The sequence below is a fragment of the Maylandia zebra genome, linkage group LG7 (genome assembly GCF_041146795.1).
Source record: "Maylandia zebra isolate NMK-2024a linkage group LG7, Mzebra_GT3a, whole genome shotgun sequence".
Classification (NCBI taxonomy): domain Eukaryota; kingdom Metazoa; phylum Chordata; class Actinopteri; order Cichliformes; family Cichlidae; genus Maylandia; species Maylandia zebra.
In genome coordinates, this window is record NC_135173.1 from 57,742,514 (window position 1) to 57,765,332 (window position 22,819).

Sequence of the window (22,819 nt, forward strand, 5' to 3'; positions counted from 1 at the left end):
GCAAATGCCAGGAAGCAGTCCAAAATATTTATTATTTATTTATTAAGAATTATCCTAATCAAAAATTATGTGAAGATTCCTCACAGTATTACTGGAGGCCAAGTTAATATTATCCGAAGTAAGTATCTGGAGAGACACCATTTTTCAAAGGTTTTTAGGGCCAAGTACAGCAACCTTTTTTGTTTCATCTGAATTTCAGGTTTATGTCTTTAAGACATTTCTGCAGTTAAACTAATTTTGTGTGTGTCATTTTTGCTTTGGATAGATGAAATATATTAGATAGATAAAGCCAGAAAAGGGTGGAGTGCCCACTCCGGGTCAGGGACAAGACCCTGCCCCAAGTGGAGGAGTTTAAGTCTCTCGCGGTCTTGTTCATGAGTGATGGGAGAAGGGAGCGGGAGATCAACAGACGGATTGGTGCAGCGGCTACAGTGATGTGGACGCTGTACCGGTCTGTTGTGGTGAAGATAGAGCTGAGTGTAAAAGCGAAGCTCTCAATTTACTGGTCGATCTACGTCCCTACCCTCACCTATGGTCACGAGCTGTGGGTAGTGACCGAAAGAACGAGATCGCGGATACAAGCGGCGGAAATGGGCTTCCTCCGAAGGGTGGCTGGCCTCTCCCTTAGAGATGGGGTGAGACGTTCGGCCATTCGGGAGGGGCTCAGAGTAGAGCTGGTGCTCCTCCACATCGAAAGGAGCCAGCTGAGGTGGTTCGGGCATTTGACAAGGATTTCCTCTGGGCGCCTCCTGGGTGAGGTTTTCCAGGCATGTCCCACCGGGAGGAGGCCCCGGGGCAAACCCAGGACACACTGGAGAGATTATATCTCTCGGCTGGCCTGGGAACGCCTTGGTGTTCCCCCGGATAAGCTGGAGGAGGTGGCTGGGGAGAGGGAGGTCTGGGCTTCTCTGCTTGGGCTGCTGCCCCCGTGACCCAGCCTCGGATAAGTGGAAGGAAATGGATGGATGGATAAAGCTGAGTTTCATCTGCATAGTAATGAAAATATATGCTATGCCTTCTAAAAATACAGCTTTAGGGAAGAATATATAACGTATATAGAACGGGTCCCAGCAACTCCTTCCAAGGAGTCAAAGTTTTTATTTTTCTAATTTTTTTTTTTCTAACAGACAATGGGTGATATATTTGTTAGTGAGTTAGTAAGGAAGCTTTGAAAAATACAGTAATATGTGGATGAGATTAACCATTTGGACATTTACTCACATGACACCATTCATTTTAAAGATGTAAATCCTAAATTTGCTGCTGTTGAAATGTTTAGGTTTGTGGCCAGAGGAGTGGTATGAAGGGGTTTGTGAGATAGCGACCAAATCACCGTTGCTCACGTTTCCCAGTGGAGAACCTTTACGCTCAGAGCTGCAGTACAACTCTGCCCTGAAGAATGATACTGTCACTCCGGTATGAGAATGCCCACATGCAGACAAACACCCAGATATTTTGTAGTTTACCTGCTGGCACTAGTTTTTGATTGATTGTTGAATTCCAGGCAGAGCTGAATGATCTACGCAGTACCATCATCAACCTGCTGGATCCTCCTCCAGAGGTGGCTGCTCTCATCAACAAGCTGGACTTTGCCATGTCCACATATTTGCTGTCTGTTTACAGATTGGAGTATATGAGGTAAGCCAGCATGAGATTTATTTATTTATTTTTTAATATAAAATCTCATGCACATCTTCTCCAGTTTGTACTAGACAAATAAAACTTGACTAGTATATATATCTAACCTTTATTCTGGTTTGTTTTTCTCACATCTGTTAGGATGCTGCATTCTCTGGACTTGGACCGCTTTCAGGTTATGTTTCGATACTTTGAGGACAGAGCAATACAGAAGGATAAATCTGGTAAGAACAACTAAAAAAAAAACATTGAAAAATACCAATTTACTGGCAATCATTTATTCTGCACATTCAAATGTTTTCAGGTATGATGCAGTGTGTGATTGCTGTTAGCGACAAGGTTTTTGAGGTCTTCCTGCAAATGATGGCTGAAAAAGTAAGTAAGATGTTAGAAGTCAAAGTATATCTTAAGTGCATTTATATCTTTACTTTATTATTCAATGTGTTCTTTGGTTAAATACATATTATTTGTCATGACCTGACTCAAAAGAATGTATCAAAAAAGGGCGATCATACATAGCATTAGGTTGCTGTTAAATGATTTATTTAAATAAAAAAACAAATACTGGTTTTTAGTATATATGCAGTGTCTGATTGCAGGGAAAATGTATGAGTGAGTTTGTGCATGCAAAAACAAAAGAGAGTGCTCTACCAGTCAGCAAACAAGGGGATAGGATATGAGTAGAGAAGAGTCAGCCCAAGGGACTGATTTTCCTCAGCACCATCTGCTCAGGTGTGCTGCGTCCTAAACTGGGTCAGCGCCACCCACCAATTACCTGGAATAGATAGACACAGAAAACCAACACCAGCCATGCAGCCGTCACACTCTCCCCCATAAGACAGGGTTCTTACCCTTAACCAAAACAGAAGATAAACTGCACAGATTTAACAATTTGGGTGTTTTAGGTGTGCTATTCATAACCCCTCACATACACTAAAGGTCCATCTCGAGACTCAGTTGTAAATCAAATGTTTTGTAACAGTTAGATAACATTAAGCAAAGCTGAAGTCATACGCATCAGATCCAAAAACTACTGCAGGAGCGCTGGAAGATTATCATATAACATTTAAAAACATGTTGGTTGTGGAACAAAAGTAGACAGGACCCAATTAAATCAATATTAGTCACTCATCTCAAATAGAACACACAGTTAATAGAAAAACACTGCAGTTAAAAGACAAGCACCCAACCAGATTGTGTATAGACTGCAGTCAAACTGATTCAGTTTTTCTTTTCTGACTTTGCTCTCCAGGGAGAAACAAATCAAAAATAAATGACCTACTGTACACATAAACTACACTTAGAAAGGTTCCCAATTGTAGTCTTAAAGGACTCCTGATATACTGATTTTAGATTTAGATTTTATTTTTGGACTCCAATAGAGTTGCTTTACATGATTTACAGAAGCAATTCGATGAAAGTGAATTTCCAGCTCTCAAATGTGAGGATTTACTGCTTTTCTCAGTTTCATGTCATGTATATCACTGTAAACTATTTTAATGACATAATCTTGAAAATATTCTACAATAAAATTACATAATGTCACACTTTTAGCCAAAAACCAAAGCCCATGAGGAGGAGCTTGAACGCCACGCTCAGTTCCTCCTGGTGAACTTCAACCACATCCACAAAAGGATCCGTAGAGTGGCTGACAAATACTTGTCTGGCTTGGCTGAAACGTGAGCAAGACTTGATGCACATGTTAATTTACTTAAAATATCACCCAGAGTCACATTAACTGTACAAAAGCAGGTTCCTAATTGACTGTATTTTCTCTCTACTTAGTTTCCCCCACTTGTTGTGGAGTGGCCGTGTGCTGAAGACTATGTTGGACATTCTGCAGACTCTTTCCCTCTCACTCAGTGCAGTATGTGATGATCATTAAGACTGTTATACTGCATTTGTATACCATGACTTATGCTGTATAATTTGGATCTATTGCAGGACATTCATAAAGACCAGCCTTATTATGACATCCCAGATACACCATACAGAATCACTGTCCCAGACACGTATGAAGCCAGAGAGGTAATGTTGCTTTACTTATGATTTGTGTTTTTCAGTTCTTTCCCCTATATATGTATTAATTCAATTCAATTTTATTTATATAGCGCCAAATCACAACAACAGTCGCCTCAAGGCGCTTTATATTGTACAGTAGATCCTACAATAATAGATACAGAGAAAAACCCAACAATCATATGACCCCCTATGAGCAAGTACTATTAGATAATAGATTTTTGTAATGTATTGTCTATGTAGTAGATTTTTTTTTCTCATATATAAAAGACCTATTGTCTCTTTGGTTCTAGAGCATAGTGAAGGATTTTGCAGCACGCTGTGGAGAAATTCTTAAAGAGGCTATGAAGTGGGCTCCATCTGTGACCAAATCCCACCTACAGGTAACATTTATTTTGAAACATTCTAGTCTGTAACATGCAAAACTCCACATGTTGCCTTAAACATGCTTTAAACCACTGTGCTTTACCTGGTCTTTTCAGGAGTATCTAAACAAACATCAGAACTGGGTATCAGGCCTCTCCCAGCACACAGGCCTAGCCATGGCCACAGAAAGCATCCTGCACTTTGCTGGTTACAACAGGCAGAGCACCACACTTGGGGTGGGTGATACACTCATCATTTTTACAAATTCAAGTGTTGGGGTTGCTACAAAAAAAAAAAGTTACATGTTTTGTTATTTTAGTAGTAATTTCTCTACTTGTTTTGGAGGAAGGTTCAGAGGAGGTTGGAGATTGTTACCATCATGGGCTCATCCGGTCAGAATGAGAATGAACAGTCAGTAATCACTTGCAGGGTTTTTCGTTTTATTGAATGAATTGAAGGAAAGACACACGGACTGCTATCTCTGAAAGGAAATAAAGTGTGATTTAAGTAACTTAGTAACTCAAAATAATACATAAACTCAGGAGACTCAAACAGAAACTCACCTCAGCTGCCACCTCATGTGAAGAAAGAGTGAGCTGTAGGTGAGTGCAGTCCTTATATAACGAGTGACAGGCGAGTGCAATTAAGGGAAAGCACCACACCCAATCAAAGGTGAGGAAAAGAAACAAGGCGCATCTGGTGAAGTGAGTGTTCTGAAAGGTGAGCTTTTACAACACTACTACTACACTACTCTACACTACTTATTACATTACCTTTGAGTTACTCCATAACATCACCTGAAATAAATAACTATCAGTCAGCCATGTAAACCTGAGATAACGGTCCCACACACCAGTACATAATCCTATCATAAGGAGGGCATACATACAGTGCTCCAAAAATATTTTCCCCCAGCCTGATTTTATTTGTGCATCATTTTCATACTAACATGTTTCAGATAAAACAAATTTTAGTTTTGGACAGAAATACAGAACACAGTTTTTATGAAGTCATGAAGTCATTATTTAAAAACTCAATTTTTTTTTATTTATTCTGGTTATCTTTTAATATTAAAATGCATTTACAATGATTTTTCTCCAGAAACATGTACAGATAGAAATGAAGGCTGCAATACTGCAAGCCTGACTCCTTATATCAGCTTTTGTTATCTGTTGCAGATAACACAATCAGGTTCTGGTTGTGTTTTTTTGGCTGGCATGTACTCAACTTTTACATCACCCTGGGTTGTTTGATAGCTTTGTGATAGCATGTTGTCTGTGCAGATGTTTACACTCAAAGTTGCCCTAGCATTAGTGGCAGTGCAGTCAGTCACATGAATTTTTTCTTTGTTTTCTTAGATATTTTAATATATTAATTATCAGAGTACATTATTAGTGATTTTGGGAGAGTTTTGCCATTTAAGTTTTCTTTATGGACTGATCCTAGTGCAGAAATGTGATTTAAAAACCTTCATCAAATAAACCTTCTGTCATTGTAAAGGTAACATTGCTGTGTGTAATAACTCTGTTGCTTTTGTTTGTCTTCAACTGAACAACTATGCATGTGAATCGTTAAATCTGTTTTATTACATTAAAATGTCAGTAGTGCATAAAATATGACCTAAAATATAAAGTGCTCTGGTTTACACAATAGGGTTAGCAAATCTGCAACAAGTTATTCAGTACTCTATTCACACTTGACAGATAAACTTTTGTTCTGGTAACTGTCATGTCACGTTGAGCACAAATGAGTTATGACTGTTTTTTATTAGTAACAGTTTATGCTTATAGTAACAGCGTGGTTTATTAGGCTCTTCTTTGTCACTTTCTCCTTTAGTCCACTCAACTAACTGAGAGGCCAGCCTGTGTGAAAAAGGACTACTCAAACTTCATGGCCTCCCTCAATCTCAGGAACAGATACGCTGGAGAGGTAAAGTCACAATAAATATTACAACCCATATTCACTAAAAGACTGGGGGATGGAGAAAAAAAAAAAGAAAGAGAAGTTGGGGAGAAAGTTAACAGAGGGAGAGGAAGAGAAACCTGAACCTCAGTGATGCACCCCAAGGCCCCGCATGTGTGTTGGTGTGATGAAGTGGGAGGAGAGAAGCCATTAGGGATGGGGAGGAAAGGATCGGGGTGGCCAAAGTACTCCCCCCCCTGAAGCCAGAGAGGAGGTACTTTGGGGTACCAACCGCTAACCCCCATAGGCACCCCTGTTCCCCGAAATATACCAAGGACAGGCAGGTTTAGGCCCATCAGACGGGGGTCCATGGCAGCAGCAGCACCAAGCTCCACGCAGCCCATGGTGGCCCACCTGACTCCACAGCAAAGGAAAAACTACACCTACTCCAACAATCAGTCCCAAACTACATAAGACAATAGAAGTCACCCAGATTGAGTCCATCCTCCACCTGTGGTAGATTCCCCCCCCCCCCCCAAAAGTGTGAAGGGGTGATATTGTCATGAAAAGGGTGGCCTGAGAAAGGATCAGCTAATGCTAACAGCCTTAGTTAAGAGTGCACAACACAGGAACATATACTTGCTAGAGTAACTACAACAAAGTAACATGCCAGTAAAATACTGGAGTTTAATTCATTGGGTAAGTTGTTAGTATAATTAACATCACAAGCAATACTACTAGACAGATCTGGAGGCTGTTTTTTGGCATTTATGTGTTGGCTTAATTTTTGATCCTGGAGGTTCCAAAATCTAGTTGAGTTGTCGGTGGCCATTGTTGATCACACTGTGGATAATGGCCACTTCTAATGGACCAGTACCTGATCTAATGGTCCAGAGATCTCTGTAATGTAATCAAAGGGGGAAAAGTTGGACTGCGTTAGCTATTGCGTTAGTGATCATGGCCACATTATTTTGGTTGAAAAAAACACAGATCCTTCTGAAATTTTGTTTGGTGAATGCTGAAATCTTGAAGGGCTCATAACGGTGCCAGAGTGAAACCAGAATACGATGCAGGCAGATTTTGGAAACATAACATCTGTTTATTAGATACATTTTTCATACTCATAAATGTTCTCTTTCATTTGTAGGTATCAGGCATGATCCACTTTGCCCAGGCAGTCCGGGGACAGTCTGATTTGGGCCGACTGATGATTAAACAGTTGGGAGAAGCATTAGACTCTGCACAGCCTGAGGCTTTTACTGAGGCCATGTTCAAACTGACTGCCTTGCTCATTAGCACCAAAGGTTATTTTCCTTTATGATTTACTTTGGTATTTTGGTATTATAAGTGATGATGTTGGTATCAAATTCATGTCTCTCTCTTTTTTTGGGGGGTGGGGTGGCATTTTCTCTCCTGAATTGCCTGTAGATTGTGATCCTCAGCTCCTGCACCACCTGTGCTGGTCTCCACTCAAGATGTTTACAGAACATGGTATGGAAACAGCAATTGCCTGTTGGGAGTGGCTGCTGGCGGCACGTATAGGAGTGGAAGTACCGGTACATATACTCAAACAAACAAAAACCTCTCTCTCTCTTGTCGGCATACTTGAATTGCATACATAGTGTCAGTATCCTGTATGCCCGCTTAGTTCATGCGAGAGATGGCAGGAGCATGGCAGATGACTGTGGAGCTGAAGATGGGCTTGTTCTCGGATGCTCAGGTGGAGGCTGATCCTCTCGCTGCCTCAGAGGAAAGCCAGCCCATCCCCTGCCCTCCAAATGTCACCCCTCACCATGTCTGGATAGAGGTTGGATAACTGCCAATCTGCTTGAGTTGTTTATGTGTTATCTTGTTAGTCAATTCTTTTTAAATTCTCGCCTTGTTCTGTGTCTCCCTGTTCAACTAGTTTCTGGTCCAGAGATTTGAGATCGCAAAATACTCCAGTGCAGATCAAGTGGAAATCTTTGGCAGTTTGATGCAGCGCTCTCTGTCTCTAGATGTTGGTGGGGCTAAGAGTAGCCTCAACCGCCATGTAGCTGCCATTGGACCTCGCTTCAGGTATATACCAGTCACAGTGTTTACATAGTATTTATGGTGTGCTTATACAAAATCTCTTTCCTCTATGAAAACCATCTTTCTCTGTGCTCTAGGCTGCTCACTCTTGGTCTGGCTTTGCTCCACTCTGACGTCGTCACCAATGCAACTGTAAGAAATGTGCTCCGGGAGAAGATCTACTCTACTGCCTTTGATTACTTCAGGTAGTCAGACTCAGATGCTTGCTCTTCTTCAATCAAATCTAGGCTTACAACAAGTTAACATTTTTCAGTGCTAGCTGATTAGCATGCTAACTTCAGCATGTCTGTCTTCAATCTTTCACCCAACCTCCTAGCTTTTGTTTATTTGTATTCTGTTATTGTTTGTAATTAAATTTACATTGAAACTTTTTAAACCATCCTATATATTATTACTTTGTAAAGTAAAAACTTATAAATAAACTATAAACTAGTGACAATTCATCAATTCATCCAACAACTGGCAAGGCAGTTAATCAATCACAAAAAATGTAAAACTTGAAAAAGTGCTGCATGAAAAGGGGAAAAAATTGAACCATTTTGGAACGAAAGTCAGGTCTCTGTCATTCTCGCTGTCTTTAACGTGTTGAGCTCTTTTAATCTGGACCAAAGAAGTAAGTTAACCAGCATTCCAACCTTTAGAGCCAAGATAGCCTTAGGGTTAGCCCTAACCCTAATTCAGGATTTAGGTAGTATTAGCCCTAATCTAACCCTAGTGAGACATTTAATTTTTTTGTCTTTCTAGTGTGGCTCCAAAGTTCCCCACCCAGGGTGACAAGCGTCTCCGTGAGGACATCAGCATCATAATCCGTTTTTACGCCAGCATCCTGTCTGACAAGAAGTACCTGGCAGCATCTCATTTGGTCCCACCTGGTGAGCTTGGTACTACCCCAGCCCCGAGCACGCTCTCTGCTGGGATATTTGGATCGCTTATCGTGTCCAGCACTTCTCCAATATCTATCTTAAGTAAGCCTAAAGCAGTGGAGCTTCGACTGCATTGCAGCAGGGGCATGCTTTTACGTGGGTCAAATTTGAGATTGCTTTTCCTCACAGTCCTCCTGATATATGCATCTTTGATATTGATTTAATTTACTTTTCTTTTCTCTTTTCCCTAAACGTTCTTATTTTGGTTCCTCTCATATGCTCAGTTTTTCTACTCTTTCTTTACTCATTTCCTCTACTTTGTGATCCATAAAATTTAAGTCAGTTTTTGTCTTAAATATTTAGAAGCTGTGAGGAAAAGCACAAATTTGTCAGCTGCGTCAACATGCATGACTACTCATCATATCAGCCCACCAGTCCCCCAAGTGATCATTTTTAAAGAAACCATAAATTGAAAAAATATTTTTTCTTCCAACCAAGAAATTTCCTTCCTCTTCATACCCAAAGACCTTGACAAAAGGCAAGGCAAGGCAAGGCAAGGCAAATTTATTTGTATAGCACAATTCAGAGACAGAGACATTAGAAACAAAAACAAATAAAAAGCACGATTTAAAATTGATTAAAACAAACAAACTAACTAAACACACACATTTCACACCTGTTCGCGCGATCTGAACCCTTATCGTAAGGGGAGCTACCAGTCCTTCTGTGGACGAGCTACTTTCTATTTTAAATTCCCTGAATTTAAAATACTCTCTAGACCCAGTCTAGACCCAGTTGGGGAGCTACCCAGAGCTCTAATCCCACACCTGTTCGCGCGATCTGAACCCTTATCGTAAGGGGAGCTACCAGTCCTTCTGTGGACGAGCTACTTTCTATTTTAATTTTAAATTCCCTGAATTTAAAATACTCTCTAGACATTGTCTCATACTCATACAGAGCATACCTCTTCAGGTCCTCAGTGCAAATTCTGGCTCAGATTACTTGCATCCGATCCAGTATCAGTGCACCGGCTACCTACATTTATTCCGGAGTCCCTCGATTTCAAATACATGATCATGACATCAGCAGAGGGCTAAGTGACATGGTTCATCTCGCTCTTCAACAACTCCCTCATTATCGCTCATATTGTTTGTGACTGTTTTATGTGTAAGGAACGCTCTTGTATAAGTTTAATAAAGCACAGATGTAGATGTGCTGAGAGTAACCCACTGCGTTCATGGCCACACTGATTCTGTTTGCATTTGAACAGATAATCAGGATGCATCTTTGAACAGCCTGTCAGTGATGAACGCTGCTGATCTAAGGGGCAACATGGATTCCAGCTCCCGCACCCAACAGACTGGCCAGGGATGGATCAATACGTACCCGCTGTCGAGTGGCATGTCCACCACATCCAAAAAATCAGGTAGAACCTAGGTTCAGTGTTTCGGACAGTACAAAGAATGAATATTTTATTCAAGAGCCTTTCGAAACTGATAATAGCACTTCCTTCAATAATCAAATATAGTTTAAATGTTGCTAAAGTGTGTCATATCACAATGTCATATCATTTGTTTTAAGAGTGTGACTGACATTTCCTTTCAGTCTGGGTGGCATCATAAAATGTAAAATGAAAATATGGACATTAAAAGCATCTTTGATATAGCAAAAACTCTTGCAGTCATTTGGACTGCACTGCTCTAGACTTTGAACTGGTGAAATATCCAAGCCATCACCTTTTCCAAATCAAAGAGACGAACACAGATGGGAAATGTCTGTGAGACATTAAGGTACAAAAAGTCAGTCCATAAAGGACTTATGGACTGACTTTTTGTACCTTTTCTTTTTCTAGGCACATCCAAAAAAAGTAACAGAGGAACGCAGCTTCACAAATACTACATGAAACGCAGGACTCTGTTGCTGGCATTACTGGTGAGTAATATGAGTGTTTTGACTGCACTTAAGATGCCTGTTCATGATAAAACCTTCTTAATGCTCTTGACCTCTGGTTTGTGTACCCAGGCTAGTGAGATCGAACGGTTGACAACGTGGTACAACCCCCTCTCCACACAAGAGCTGGCCATTGCCACAGAGCAGTCAGTGGAGACAAGCATCGCCAACTGGAGGTCCAAATACATCAGCCTGACAGAGAAACAGTGGAAGGACCACGTCAACCTGGCCTGGAGTATCGCTCCATACCTGGCTATGCAATTACCAACAAGGTGGCCAATCTCTAAGAACAATCTCTAATAACTCATTTGTTTAAATGAGTATTAAACCGGTTTTGCCATTTAATTTCCCATTAACTAAATCCATGAGAGCACTGTTCTGAGTCATCAGGGCCAACTGTCCATTTTGTGCATAAGATAGATCAAATCATCTTAAAGGCCTTTGTCAGAGTTTTACCCCTGATACTGCTGGATAAACTCACTCAGGAACCAGGTCACATAGAGCTCAAGTTTTCACTCGCGAGAGGGAAGCAGTTGTCTCCAACCCACTTCAACTTGCTTTCCCCCTGCAGGTTGTTTTTATTGGTTACACACATGGATATTCATAAAGCTGTATTACCTATGAGAAATTACTATAACTGGTTACAAAGGGTGATTGTGCTGTGCAAGCATGATTATACATTGTGTGTGGTTATATGATGGGAGTGCAGCTCTCCCAGATTGTCGCTGGTAGAATCTGTTCTTCTCAAGGCTGCTTGTTCCCCTTATCAATGTCATGCACGTAGTCATATGCGTAGGTTACCTAGATAGCAAACAGAAGCATTCTAGCTTTCTAAATGGCATTATGTAGCTTTTTAAATGGCAACCTACAACACATACATTAAACCTAACAGCCTATCACTTGACTCACCCTACATAATGTTACACCCCGGCCTAGGCAACCGGCGTGCAACGCAGGAAAATAAAAATAAGGAAAAAACACACGACAAAAAAAACCACTAAGGCTCTCCACCAAATTCCCAAAACGGAAGTGTCTCAAAACGAAAGTATTGACAAAACCCATTTACAGCTATTTACAACAAACTATTTATTTACAACACGGGGGGAGATCGCGACCATGACATACTGAAACACAAGGCTTAAATACATAGAAGGAGCAATCAGGGAATGGACCACAGGAGGGAAACACAGCTGGGGCAAATTAGACCTGACGAGACAAGGAAACGTAAACTGAACACACTAAGATAACACAGACTTTCAAAGTAAAGCAGGAAATACATGACAGTCACGCAAAAAAACAAAAAACTGACAACACCGAAACATAACAATAAGCTTTGAAAACAATGTTGCCACTAAAAAAGGTCAAGACACAACATCCCTCCTTGTGGTCTGCTGCTTGTAATAGTCGAAATTCTGACTAAGAAGAAACCAGTGCTTAATGTAAAGGTGTGACTATCCTTCTTGTACTAGAGTGTAGATTTTCATTTTAAATGTCTTATTTTCCAGATTTAAGAATGACGCCATTGTTGCTGAAGTGACCAGACTTGTGAGACTGGACCCCGGTGCAGTCAGTGATGTGCCTGAGGCTGTCAAGGTGAGATCAGGTGTTCTTGTAAAGCTTGATTTTGGAAATCTTATATGTTTAATGTGACTGAATGTTATATAATTATCCTTCTTTAGTTCCTGGTGACATGGCACACTATTGATGCTGACTCCCCTGAGTTGAGCCACATCTTGTGTTGGGCTCCGGCTGACCCGCCCACTGGTCTGTCCTACTTCAGCAGCATGTACCCTCCTCATCCCCTTACTGCTCAGTATGGGGTTAAAGTGCTACGCTCTTTTCCTCCAGTAGGTCAAGATTTGTTTTTGGGTTTTTTGGGCTCAGCATGGCATTGACTCAAGCTGCTTTCATTAATGTGCTGAACTTTTTAAAAGGATTAGACATTAAAATGTCTTCTTTAAACTGCCAGCTCTCCTGTACAAAGCAATGTGGATTTGCACCAAGAATTGCTTAGTAATTATCGGTTACACTATATTGCCAAAAGTATTTGCTCGTCTGCTTTCACATTCATAGGAGTTTTAGTGATGTCCCATTCTTAATCCATAGGTTTTAATATGATGTTGGCCCTCTGCAGCTATAACAAATTCATCTCTTTTGGTAAGGCTTTCCACAAGATTTCAGTGTGTTTATGGGAATATTTGACCATTCTTCCAGAAGCACGTTTGTTAGGTCAAACACTGATGTTGGACAAGAAGGCCTGGCTCACAGTCTCCGCTCTAATTCATCTCAAAGGTGTTCAGGTTGAGGTCAGGACTCTGTGCAGGCCAGTCAAGTTCTGCCACATCAAATTTGCTCATAAAAGTCTTTCTGGACCTTGCTTTTTGCAGTGGTCATGTTGGAACAGGAAGGGGTCATCCCCAAACTGTTTCCACAAAATTGGGAGCATGAAATTGTCCACAATGTCTTGGTATGCTGAAGCATTAACAGTTCCTTTCATATTAACTAAGGGGCCGAGCCCAGCTCCTGAAAAGCAACCCCAGACCATGATCCCGCTTCCACCAAACTTTACACTTGGCACAGTGCAATCAGACAAATACCGATACTGTTCTCTTGGCAGACTCGTCAATCATATTGCCAGAAAGAGAAGCATGATTCGTCACTCCAGAAAACACATCCTCACTGCTCTAGATTCTGGTCGTGGCATTCTTTGCATTGGCTCGCATTCTCCCAATCTCTCTGTGCACTGTTCTTGAGCTAATCTGAAAGTCATGGGAAGTTTGGACGTCTGTAGTGATTGACTCAGCAGAAAGCCGACTTCTCCGCGCTATGGGCCTCACCATCTGCTGACCCTAATCTGTGATTTTACGTGGCTGACCAATCATTCCCAATCACTTCCACAAGCGGTTGACGGTGGAATATTTAGTAGAGAGGAAATTTCACAACTGGACTTAATGCACAGGTGGCATCCTATCACGGTACAACGCTGGACTTAAGTGAGCTCCGGAGAACAACCTATTCTTTCCCAAATGTTTGTAGAAGACGTCTGAATGCATAGGTGCTTGTTTTGGCCATGGAACACCTGAATTCAATTATTTGAGTGAATACTTTTGGCAGTATAGGGTATAGTGTTCCCGGCATAAAACAAGCTTCCGATGGGCCACATGAGAGAGAATCATGAGGCAGTGTCTTGACCTGAGTTCATGTATGACAGCAACTTCAGAGGAGAACTTACTTTGTTCCTCCTTTAACACTGTCACAGCACCAAGATGGAGGATACAACTTCATAAAAACAAATCTTTCTTAATAGTTCTTCATTGTTCTTCCTAGGATGCCATCTTATTCTACATTCCTCAGATTGTTCAGGCTCTGCGTTATGACAAGGTAATATTAACAATTCCACCTTTGCTGATTTCATGACGAAAAATTCCATGCTCTATCTACTCTGTGATAACTTGGGAGATTTTTTTTCCTTCTACAAGAAGTTCATCATATTCCCTTCCAAAAAAAAGAGAGATATTTGTGTTTTTGCTAAAGGCAAAGGAGAGATATATAATTAACTATAATAATAATACCAATATAAGCTTTGTCTACTCTCTATCTCGCTTAGATGGGTTACGTGAGAGAATATATCCTGTGGGCAGCCCAGAAGTCTCAGCTTCTTGCCCACCAGTTCATCTGGAACATGAAGACCAACATCTTTATGGATGAAGAGGGCCACCAAAAGGACCGTGAGTAGAGACTTATCAAATTGTGTTAGTTAGTCTGAGTAACAAAGAAAGAAAAGAATGAAAAACATTTAGTTTCACCCTAACTTCCCGTTATATTAAAACCTACATGAACACACTCAGTAAAAATACTTTTTCAGAGTAAAACATGAAACTGTTTCTATTCAGCTCTTCAAGCTCCTTCAACTGTCTCGTACAAAGTTAACCTAGTTAAGTCCAATTTAAGCTTTTTGAGAAATAAGTAATAGATAAAAGGTGACCATAAAAAAGTAAAGGCAGAATAAGTTTAATAAGAAATAAGTGACATATTCTATTATCATGAATTGACTCAAAGTGGGTAACCAAGAAAGAGTTCACACAAAAAGTTTACTTAAATAAAAGATAATCTATTCAACATAACCTAACCAAAAAAACAAAGATAACCAATGTATTGATGCAAGATGGATTGGAAGAGACAGACTTAACAGTTCTTCGGGGCCAACTTTTATAGCCTGAGGTGAGCTGCATTAGCTGACGATCCTCCCATGCCAGTCATCAGTAACAGCAGACCAGGAATTTCTTGAGAGTGAGAGGGGCTTTACACCCCCATTCTTAAAAAATCAGTGTTCCACCTTGACATTGGAAATTAATCTAAAAGAAATCATAATTTATTAACAATAACGCAACATTAAAACATATCCCATTTAATAAAATGGCCAGCTGATCCATCAAGCCAGCTGATACCAACACCCTTACCAAATCCAATTCCTCTAGCCAGCAACATGAGTAACCTGGATCAAATTCAAAGAGGACAAAAGAAAACGCTAGTAAAAATGCTAGATATAGCTGGAGATTTCTAATAGTGTAACTGGCATATAGAAGAGTGCAAGTGGTATCTCCCCCAGGTTGCAAATCTGTTCTTGCAAATAGGTTTTATAAGGAAAAATTCTTAAACCTCATAATAGCGGGGGGGGGGGGAAGAAATCAAAGGGTTGCTCCAGATCTGAAGAACTAGAATCACAAGCCACACTAACCATAATGTCCAAGACATTACCAAATAGGGAACCAAACTACAATAATGTTCGCACCTATTAAAAGTACATTTAAGGAGCTCTACACCAAAGCTACTAGACCAAGCTACCAAGTTAATTCTTTACCGCACTATTCAAGATCAGCTCTGCAGTTCTTACCAGTTATGTCTATCGACATAAGTACCAGAGGTGGGACCAAGTCATTGTTTTGCAAGTCTCAAGTAAGTCTCAAGTCTTTATCCTCAAGTCTCAAGTCAAGTCTCAAGTAATGTCAGGCAAGTCAGAGTCGAGTCTCAAGTCACTGGTGTAAAAGTCCGAGTAAAGTCACAAGTCTGAAACTTTGAATTTCAAGTCCTTTCGAGTCTTTAAAAAAAAAAAAACGAAAAAATAATGTCTCGTTCTTTCGGTCACTACCCACAGCTCGTGGCCATAGGTGAGGGTAGGGACGTAGATCGACCGGTAAATTGAGAGCTTCGCTTTTACACTCAGCTCCCTCTTCACCACGACTGACCGGTGCAGCGTCCGCATTACTGCAGCCGCAGCCCCAATCCGTCTGTCGATCTCCAGCTCCCTTCTCCCATCACTCGCGAACAAGACCCCGAGATACTTGAACTCCTCCACTTGGGGCAGGAACTCATCCCCGACCCGGAGTGGGCACTCCACCCTTTTCCGGCTGAGAACCATGGTCTCAGATTTGGAGGTGCTGATCCTCATTCCCGCTGCGTTACACTCGGCTGCGAACCGCTCCAGTGCGAGCTGGAGGCCCTCACCCGATGAAGCCAACAGAACCACATCATCCGCAAAAATCAGAGATGAGATTCTGAGGCCACCAAAGCGAAAGCCCTCCGCCACTTGGCTGCGCCTAGAAATCCTGTCCATAAAAATTATGAACAGAACCGGAGACAAAGGGCAGCCTTGGCGGAGCCCATCACCCACCGGGAACGAGTCCGACTTATTGCCGGCAATGCGAACCAAGCTCTTGCAACGGTTGTATAGGGATTGAATGGCCCGTAGCAATGGGCCAGACACCCCATACTCGCGCAACACCTCCCACAGGACGCCCCGAGGGACACGGTCGAATGCCTTCTCCGGGTCCACAAAACACATGTAGACTGGTTGGGCAAACTCCCATGCACCCTCAAGTATCCTCGAGAGGACAAAGAGCTGGTCCAGTGTTCCGCGACCAGGACGAAAACCGCATTGTTCCTCCTGTATCCGAGGTTCGACTAGCGGACGAACCCTCCTCTCCAGCACCCTGGCATAGACTTTCCCGGGGAGGCTGAGGAGTGTGATCCCCCTGTAGTTGGAACACACCCTCCGGTCCCCCTTCTTGAAGATGGGGACCACCACCCCGGTCTGCCAGTCCACAGGTACTGCCCCTGATCTCCACGCAACATTGCAGAGACGTGTCAACCAAGACAGCCCTACAACGTCCAGAGCCTTCAGGAACTCGGGGCGGACCTCATCGACACCAGGGGCTCTGCCACCAAGGAGTTGTTTAACTACCTCAGTGACCTCGCCCCCGGAAATCGGTGGGTCACACCCCTCATCCCCAGACTCTGCTTCCTCCCCGGAAGACGTGTCAGTGGGATTAAGGAGGTCCTCGAAGTATTCCTTCCACCGCCCGACAATTTTCTCAGTCGACGTCAACAGCGCTCCGCCAGCACTATACACAGTGCAGGTAGAGCACCGCTTTCCCCTCCTGAGACGCCTGACGGTTTGCCAGAATCTCTTCGAGGCAGTCCGAAAGTCTTTTTCCATGGCCTCTCCGAACTCCTCCCACACCCGAGTTTTTGCTTCAGCCACTGCCCGAGCCGCATTCCGCTTGGCCTGTCGATACCTGTCGGCTGCCTCCGGAGTCCCACAGGCTAACCAAGCCCGATAGGCCTCCTTCTTCAGCCTGGTGGCTCCCTTCACCTCTGGTGTCCACCATTTGGTTCGGGGATTACCACCACGGCAGGCACCAACCACCTTGCGGCCGCAGCTCAATGCAGCAGCTTCGGCAATGGAGACGCTGAACATGGTCCATTCGGACTCAATGTCCCCAGTCTCCCTCGGAATGCTGTTGAAGCTCTGCCGGAGGTGTGCGTTGAAGATCTCGCGGACTGGGGCCTCTGCTAGACGTTCCCAGCACACCCTCACTACGCGTTTAGGTGCACCAGGTCTGTCCAGCGTCCTCCCCCGCCACCTGATCCAACTCACCACCAGGTGGTGATCAGTTGACAGCTCAGCCCCTCTCCTAACCCGAGTGTCCAGAACATATGGTCGCAGGTCTGGTGATACGATTACAAAATCGATCATCGACCTACGGCCTAGAGCATCCTGGTGCCACGTGCACTTATGGACACTCTTATGTTATTCCATGTCCCTATTGCCAGTCTTGGCAGCCGGGGGTCGGTCCGCCAGGGCCTCCGCTCCTGGCCGCCACCCGGCTCACAATGCACCCGACCCCTATGGCGCCTCCTGCGGGTGGTGGGCCTGCGGGAGGATGGGCCCATGTCTCCTCTTCGGGCTGTGCCCGGCCGGGCCCCATGGACTAAGGCCCGGCCACCAGACGCTCGCCCTCGGGCACCCTCCCCGGGCCTGGCTCCAGGGCGGGGCCCCGGTAACCCTATCCCGGGCAGGGTAAACTGTTCCCTCGAGATCGCGGATACAAGCGGCGGAAATGAGCTTCCTCCGAAGGGTGGCTGGCCTCTCCCTTAGAGATAGGGTGAGAAGTTCGGCCATCCGGGAGGGGCTTAGAGTAGAGCAGCTGCTGCTCCACATCGAAAGGAGCCAGCTGAGGTGGTTCGGGCATCTGGCAAGGATGCCCCCTGGGCGCCTCCTGGGCGAGGTGTTCCAGGCATGTCCCACCGGGAGGAGGCCCCGGGGCAGACCCAGGACACGCTGGAGAGATTATATCTCTCGGCTGGCCTGGGAACGCCTTGGTATTCCCCCGGACAAGCTGGAGGAGGTGGCTGGGGAGAGGGAGGTCTGGACCTCTTTGCTTAGGCTGCTACCCCCGCGACCCGACCTCGGATAAGCGGATGAAGATGGATGGATGGATGGATGGAAAAAATAATGTTGCAGTTATGCTAAATGTAAATATTAGACCATGTAATTTTTAAATCTGTGTTTTTCTCAACACATGACGAAATAGTGAACGTAGAAAATATACACAAATTGTGAAATTGCACCTCTATAAAATGCAGCTCAATTAAACCTAGCTCCAAGAATAATTTTCACCGAGAGTTCTGAGATAAGCTGCATGTTATTCTTGGATGCGGTTGTAGGACCGGCTTTAAAATCGCATGACAAAAATATCATATACATTAAAAAAACTGCATTACCAACGTAGCCTGGACAACATTTGCTAGTTAGATGAAGTCAGCTATCTCATCGTAGCATATTTATATGCATATTTATAATCATACGGTTCTTGGAGTGAGTGCATACACTCATGAAGTTTAGTAACTTCAGGTCACTGCAACAAGCCCAGGTACAGTTTACCGCCGGATGGGTGCAGGACCTTGAAATGCACCGTGTAGAACGAAAGACCATCGTACGTATCATAAGTTTACCAGTCTCACAAATTGTCTTCATAAATACACATTCGTTAACCGTTTATTAATAGGACCTTTGAGTTCAATGGTAATTAATTAGCAGTGGAAATAATTTCTGGTAGCATCACAGAAATGTAGCAGTGACAATAATATTGTATGCTGTAATCGCACTGGGCAATTGGTGATACAAAAACCTGTTTTACCCTGTGAATAAAAGTATATGTTTTTGTCAATGTACCATAATAACAGAAGCGAAACACAATATTGTGTCAGGACAATTCACTATTTATGCACAATAAACAAAGGAGCATAGCGCAACAATTTCTGTTCAGCGCCAGACTTGCTTGTAACCTATATCACCAATTATGTTAAGAAAAATGACGTATTAACTACTACAAAACACTGACCTTCGTGTAAATGCTTGGAGCAGACTAACCTGTGAGCTGGAGGGTTCTGGGACGTTATATTTGGTCTTTGGATGGCTGCAATCCAGGCCACCCGTCGCCTGTTTGTTACTTCGGAAACATGGCTTGAACAATTTCTCTTCAAGACGTAATCCGATAACAACCGATCTCTTTACCCGTCGGCTTCCCGTGGCTGTCATGCGACCGGCTATTGCAGTTAATAATACAACAGCTTCTTGCCATTTTTGTGTTTCTTTTTATCGCTGTGTGACTGATTTCAATTGAAAGCCTGCGTGCGCTAGTACCTCTTGCCACGAGTTCCCAGAATTCTTTGCGGTTTTACCCTTGAATGACGTCACATTTCAATCTCTATATAATATGTATGTTAAATTATATATTTGGGGTGAAATATCAAGTCTTTTCAAGTAAACCGGTTCAAGTCCAATTCAAGTCCCAGGTCATCAGTGTAAAAGTCCAAGTCAAGTCACAAGTCTTAGAACATTTTTTCAAGTCAAGTCTAAAGTCATAAAATTAATGACTCGAGTCTGACTCGAGTCCAAGTCATGTGACTCGAGTCCACACCTCTGATAAGTACTGTACACCATGCCCACTATTGAAAAGTCCAGTCATGTGTTCTGTAAGGCCACAACCCATGAGACAAATGAAGTGGTGAAGCACCAGCAATAGAGCCCACGCTCCCCAGCTCTAGTTCATCAGTTCAAATTATAGACAGATACTGGTGGTGAAAATATTCACCACCAGTATGATCAACTTTTGCTGGTACAATAGACTTTCTGGAAACCAGAGAAATGCTCTCGCGATATTGTCTTCAACCACATTCCCTGCTGCACTAAAGAGAAACCATAGTTGATCTCCTATTGACATCAGACATTTAAGCGTACTAAAGAGTAATTCACCCTTCAGATGAAACCAAGCCAAGCAAAGTGGAGGCTATTTGTGCTCTCTTCCGAAATCAACCACATCAACCATGTATATTAGTCTGCATATTAAAGTATACTTGGGCATGATACATGAGTTGCCCCTACTGTGTTTCTCAAAATGTGAATCTGTGTGAAATATATATATAGAGAGAGCTTAGACATAGAAAAAAGTGTGTGTGTGTGTGTGTGTGTGTGTGTGTGTGTGTGTGTGTGTGTGTGTGTGTGTGTGTGTGTGTGTGTGTGTGTGAATAAGACACGCTGTATAAAGAGCGTTCTCAAGTAGAATAGAAAAACTTAAAATTAAAATGAATGTTTCTGCATAGCTGACATTGGGGAGCTGTTGGAGCAGATGGTTGAGGAGATCATAGGTTCACTGTCAGGTCCTGCCAAAGATTTCTACCAGAGAGAGTTTGACTTCTTCAACAAAATCACCAACGTTTCTGCTATTATCAAGTAAGTCTGTTAGCTAGTATTCTGCTATTCGTCAGGGTCATGTATGTGCCACAACCACAGAGAAGTTTAAATTCTGCTGTGTTTGCTGCTTGCGTTTTTTCCCCAGGCCAGTTCCAAAGGGCGAGGAGAGAAAGAGAGCTTGCCTCAAAGCTCTGTCCGATATCAAAGTGCAGCCAGGTAAGGAACTGTCTGAGAGTAAATATGGGTGACTCTGTAAACTGTAAACTTCAGTTAAATCTTCTGTGAAAACAGTTTTAATCTAAATATTTTAACATCACATTGTATAAACAGGGTGGGGTGCTCAAAATGACATCATATAGAGAGTAGAAAAAATGACTTTGGTCATGTTTATTATGAGCATCCACCAGTACTTTACATTCATTATAATACATTATAACGTAAAACTCTGTACCGAGCTTGTACCGAGCACAAAAAAAGAAAAAATATCAATATGAAGATGAATAAATATATTTGCTTGCTCTTAGTCATATTGTATGGGTCTGAATAAGGATCCTGCAGCTATTTATTTACAGCTATTTATTTACAGACTGTCCCTTAAAGACTGACATAATGTTCTTTCATTGTGTCAAATGATATTGATAAAATATCTTCACTTCACAGAATCATTTTGTTTTGTTTCCAACCACTTGGCCAATATATAATACCTTTTGTCCATACAGACAAACACATGCCTGTGTTGTGATATTAAAACATTGCATAAGCCCTTTGTGTTGTAAAATAAAGGTGTATTCTTATAAGGTCAGGCATTTCTTCCTGCCTGTATAGTGTGCTTCTTAGGAGAGCAAGCTTTGAAGGGACAGATTAAAGTGTTTAATTTACACCCTTTAATTTTGCAAACAGATTTAAGGTTACAACACTGCTCTGTTTACTCTGACAAAGACACAGCAGTGCTGAAATGTTAGTCTGCTTGCAAAGGCAGAAGCTGTGAATTAGTCATTGTGCTTCAGGCCCTTCTGTCCTTTCAGAGTTTGAGTCTTATGTTTGTATCTTGTCTTGCTGTTTTCTAGGTTGTTACCTGCCTAGTAATCCTGAAGCCATAGTACTGGACATTGATTATAAGTCTGGAACACCTATGCAGAGGTAATGTTGGGTCTTTATTTGTGTTTCATAGAGTAGTTTCAATGATAAGTATGACTGTAACTTATGGGAGTGTGTGTTTGTGTGTGTTTTCTGTGTTTGCAGTGCTGCCAAGGCTCCCTATCTGGCCAAGTTCAAGGTGAAGCGCTGCGGAGTGAGTGAACTAGAGAGGGAGGGTCTCCGCTGCCCATCAGACTCTCTGGAAGATGGAGAGGAGAATCCAGATGGGTCAAAGAAGGTTTGCTGGCAGGCAGCCATCTTCAAAGTGGGAGATGACTGCAGACAGGTACAACATTTTTCTTTGACTGATCAATGTCTGACACTTCATACTTCATACTCAGACTAATTTCCCTTTGTGTTTTTCTCATTTCTCCAGGATATGCTTGCACTGCAGATCATAGGGCTTTTTAAGAATATCTTCCAGCTGGTCGGCCTGGATCTGTTCGTCTTCCCTTACAGAGTGGTGGCTACTGCACCAGGGGTATGGTTCTTTTCTCTATTATCTCTTCTGCTTTCATCTCCTTTCCCCATTTACTTCAGTACTAAGTATAAAAAATTTAATGTTTGTTTTTTTTTTAAAGATTTTTCATCATTTTATTTATAAAAATAATAAAACAATCCAAATAGAACACTATAGGAATGGAATACAGCTCTATGTAGCTCTAATTCAAATTGCATTGTCCCCAAAATGTTTTATTTTATTTACAGCTTAAAATACTATGTAAAATTCATTCTGACACATCTACATCCCCCTATTGTTTCAGTGTTTGTGCAGGTCAGCAGCATCTTGACAAACTGGAACATGCTAGAACAACTCTTCTAGTTACTCAGTAAA

General features: G+C 42.4%; 1 protein-coding gene across 2 annotated transcripts in view; it reads left to right on the forward strand.

The window, feature by feature from the left end:
* The window catches only part of pi4kaa (phosphatidylinositol 4-kinase, catalytic, alpha a), a 46,283-nt gene that overhangs the window by 16,134 nt on the left and 7,330 nt on the right, over positions 1-22,819 (forward strand). Inside the window, exons 21-48 of one of the 2 annotated variants that reach the window (XM_004566958.5) lie at positions 1,280-1,416; positions 1,505-1,638; positions 1,780-1,862; positions 1,943-2,013; positions 3,193-3,317; positions 3,424-3,505; positions 3,583-3,666; positions 3,951-4,040; positions 4,140-4,259; positions 5,860-5,952; positions 7,073-7,229; positions 7,354-7,481; positions 7,574-7,732; positions 7,832-7,983; positions 8,076-8,183; positions 8,743-8,963; positions 10,132-10,287; positions 10,714-10,793; positions 10,884-11,083; positions 12,317-12,404; positions 12,491-12,658; positions 14,139-14,192; positions 14,419-14,539; positions 20,757-20,886; positions 20,993-21,063; positions 21,915-21,987; positions 22,090-22,270; positions 22,361-22,465. In XM_004566958.5, the coding sequence (XP_004567015.1) occupies positions 1,280-1,416; positions 1,505-1,638; positions 1,780-1,862; positions 1,943-2,013; positions 3,193-3,317; positions 3,424-3,505; positions 3,583-3,666; positions 3,951-4,040; positions 4,140-4,259; positions 5,860-5,952; positions 7,073-7,229; positions 7,354-7,481; positions 7,574-7,732; positions 7,832-7,983; positions 8,076-8,183; positions 8,743-8,963; positions 10,132-10,287; positions 10,714-10,793; positions 10,884-11,083; positions 12,317-12,404; positions 12,491-12,658; positions 14,139-14,192; positions 14,419-14,539; positions 20,757-20,886; positions 20,993-21,063; positions 21,915-21,987; positions 22,090-22,270; positions 22,361-22,465 (3,371 nt within the window). The remainder of the gene's footprint in view (positions 1-1,279; positions 1,417-1,504; positions 1,639-1,779; positions 1,863-1,942; positions 2,014-3,192; positions 3,318-3,423; positions 3,506-3,582; positions 3,667-3,950; positions 4,041-4,139; positions 4,260-5,859; positions 5,953-7,072; positions 7,230-7,353; positions 7,482-7,573; positions 7,733-7,831; positions 7,984-8,075; positions 8,184-8,742; positions 8,964-10,131; positions 10,288-10,713; positions 10,794-10,883; positions 11,084-12,316; positions 12,405-12,490; positions 12,659-14,138; positions 14,193-14,418; positions 14,540-20,756; positions 20,887-20,992; positions 21,064-21,914; positions 21,988-22,089; positions 22,271-22,360; positions 22,466-22,819) is intronic. The other variant, XM_004566959.5, reaches the window with a different exon arrangement.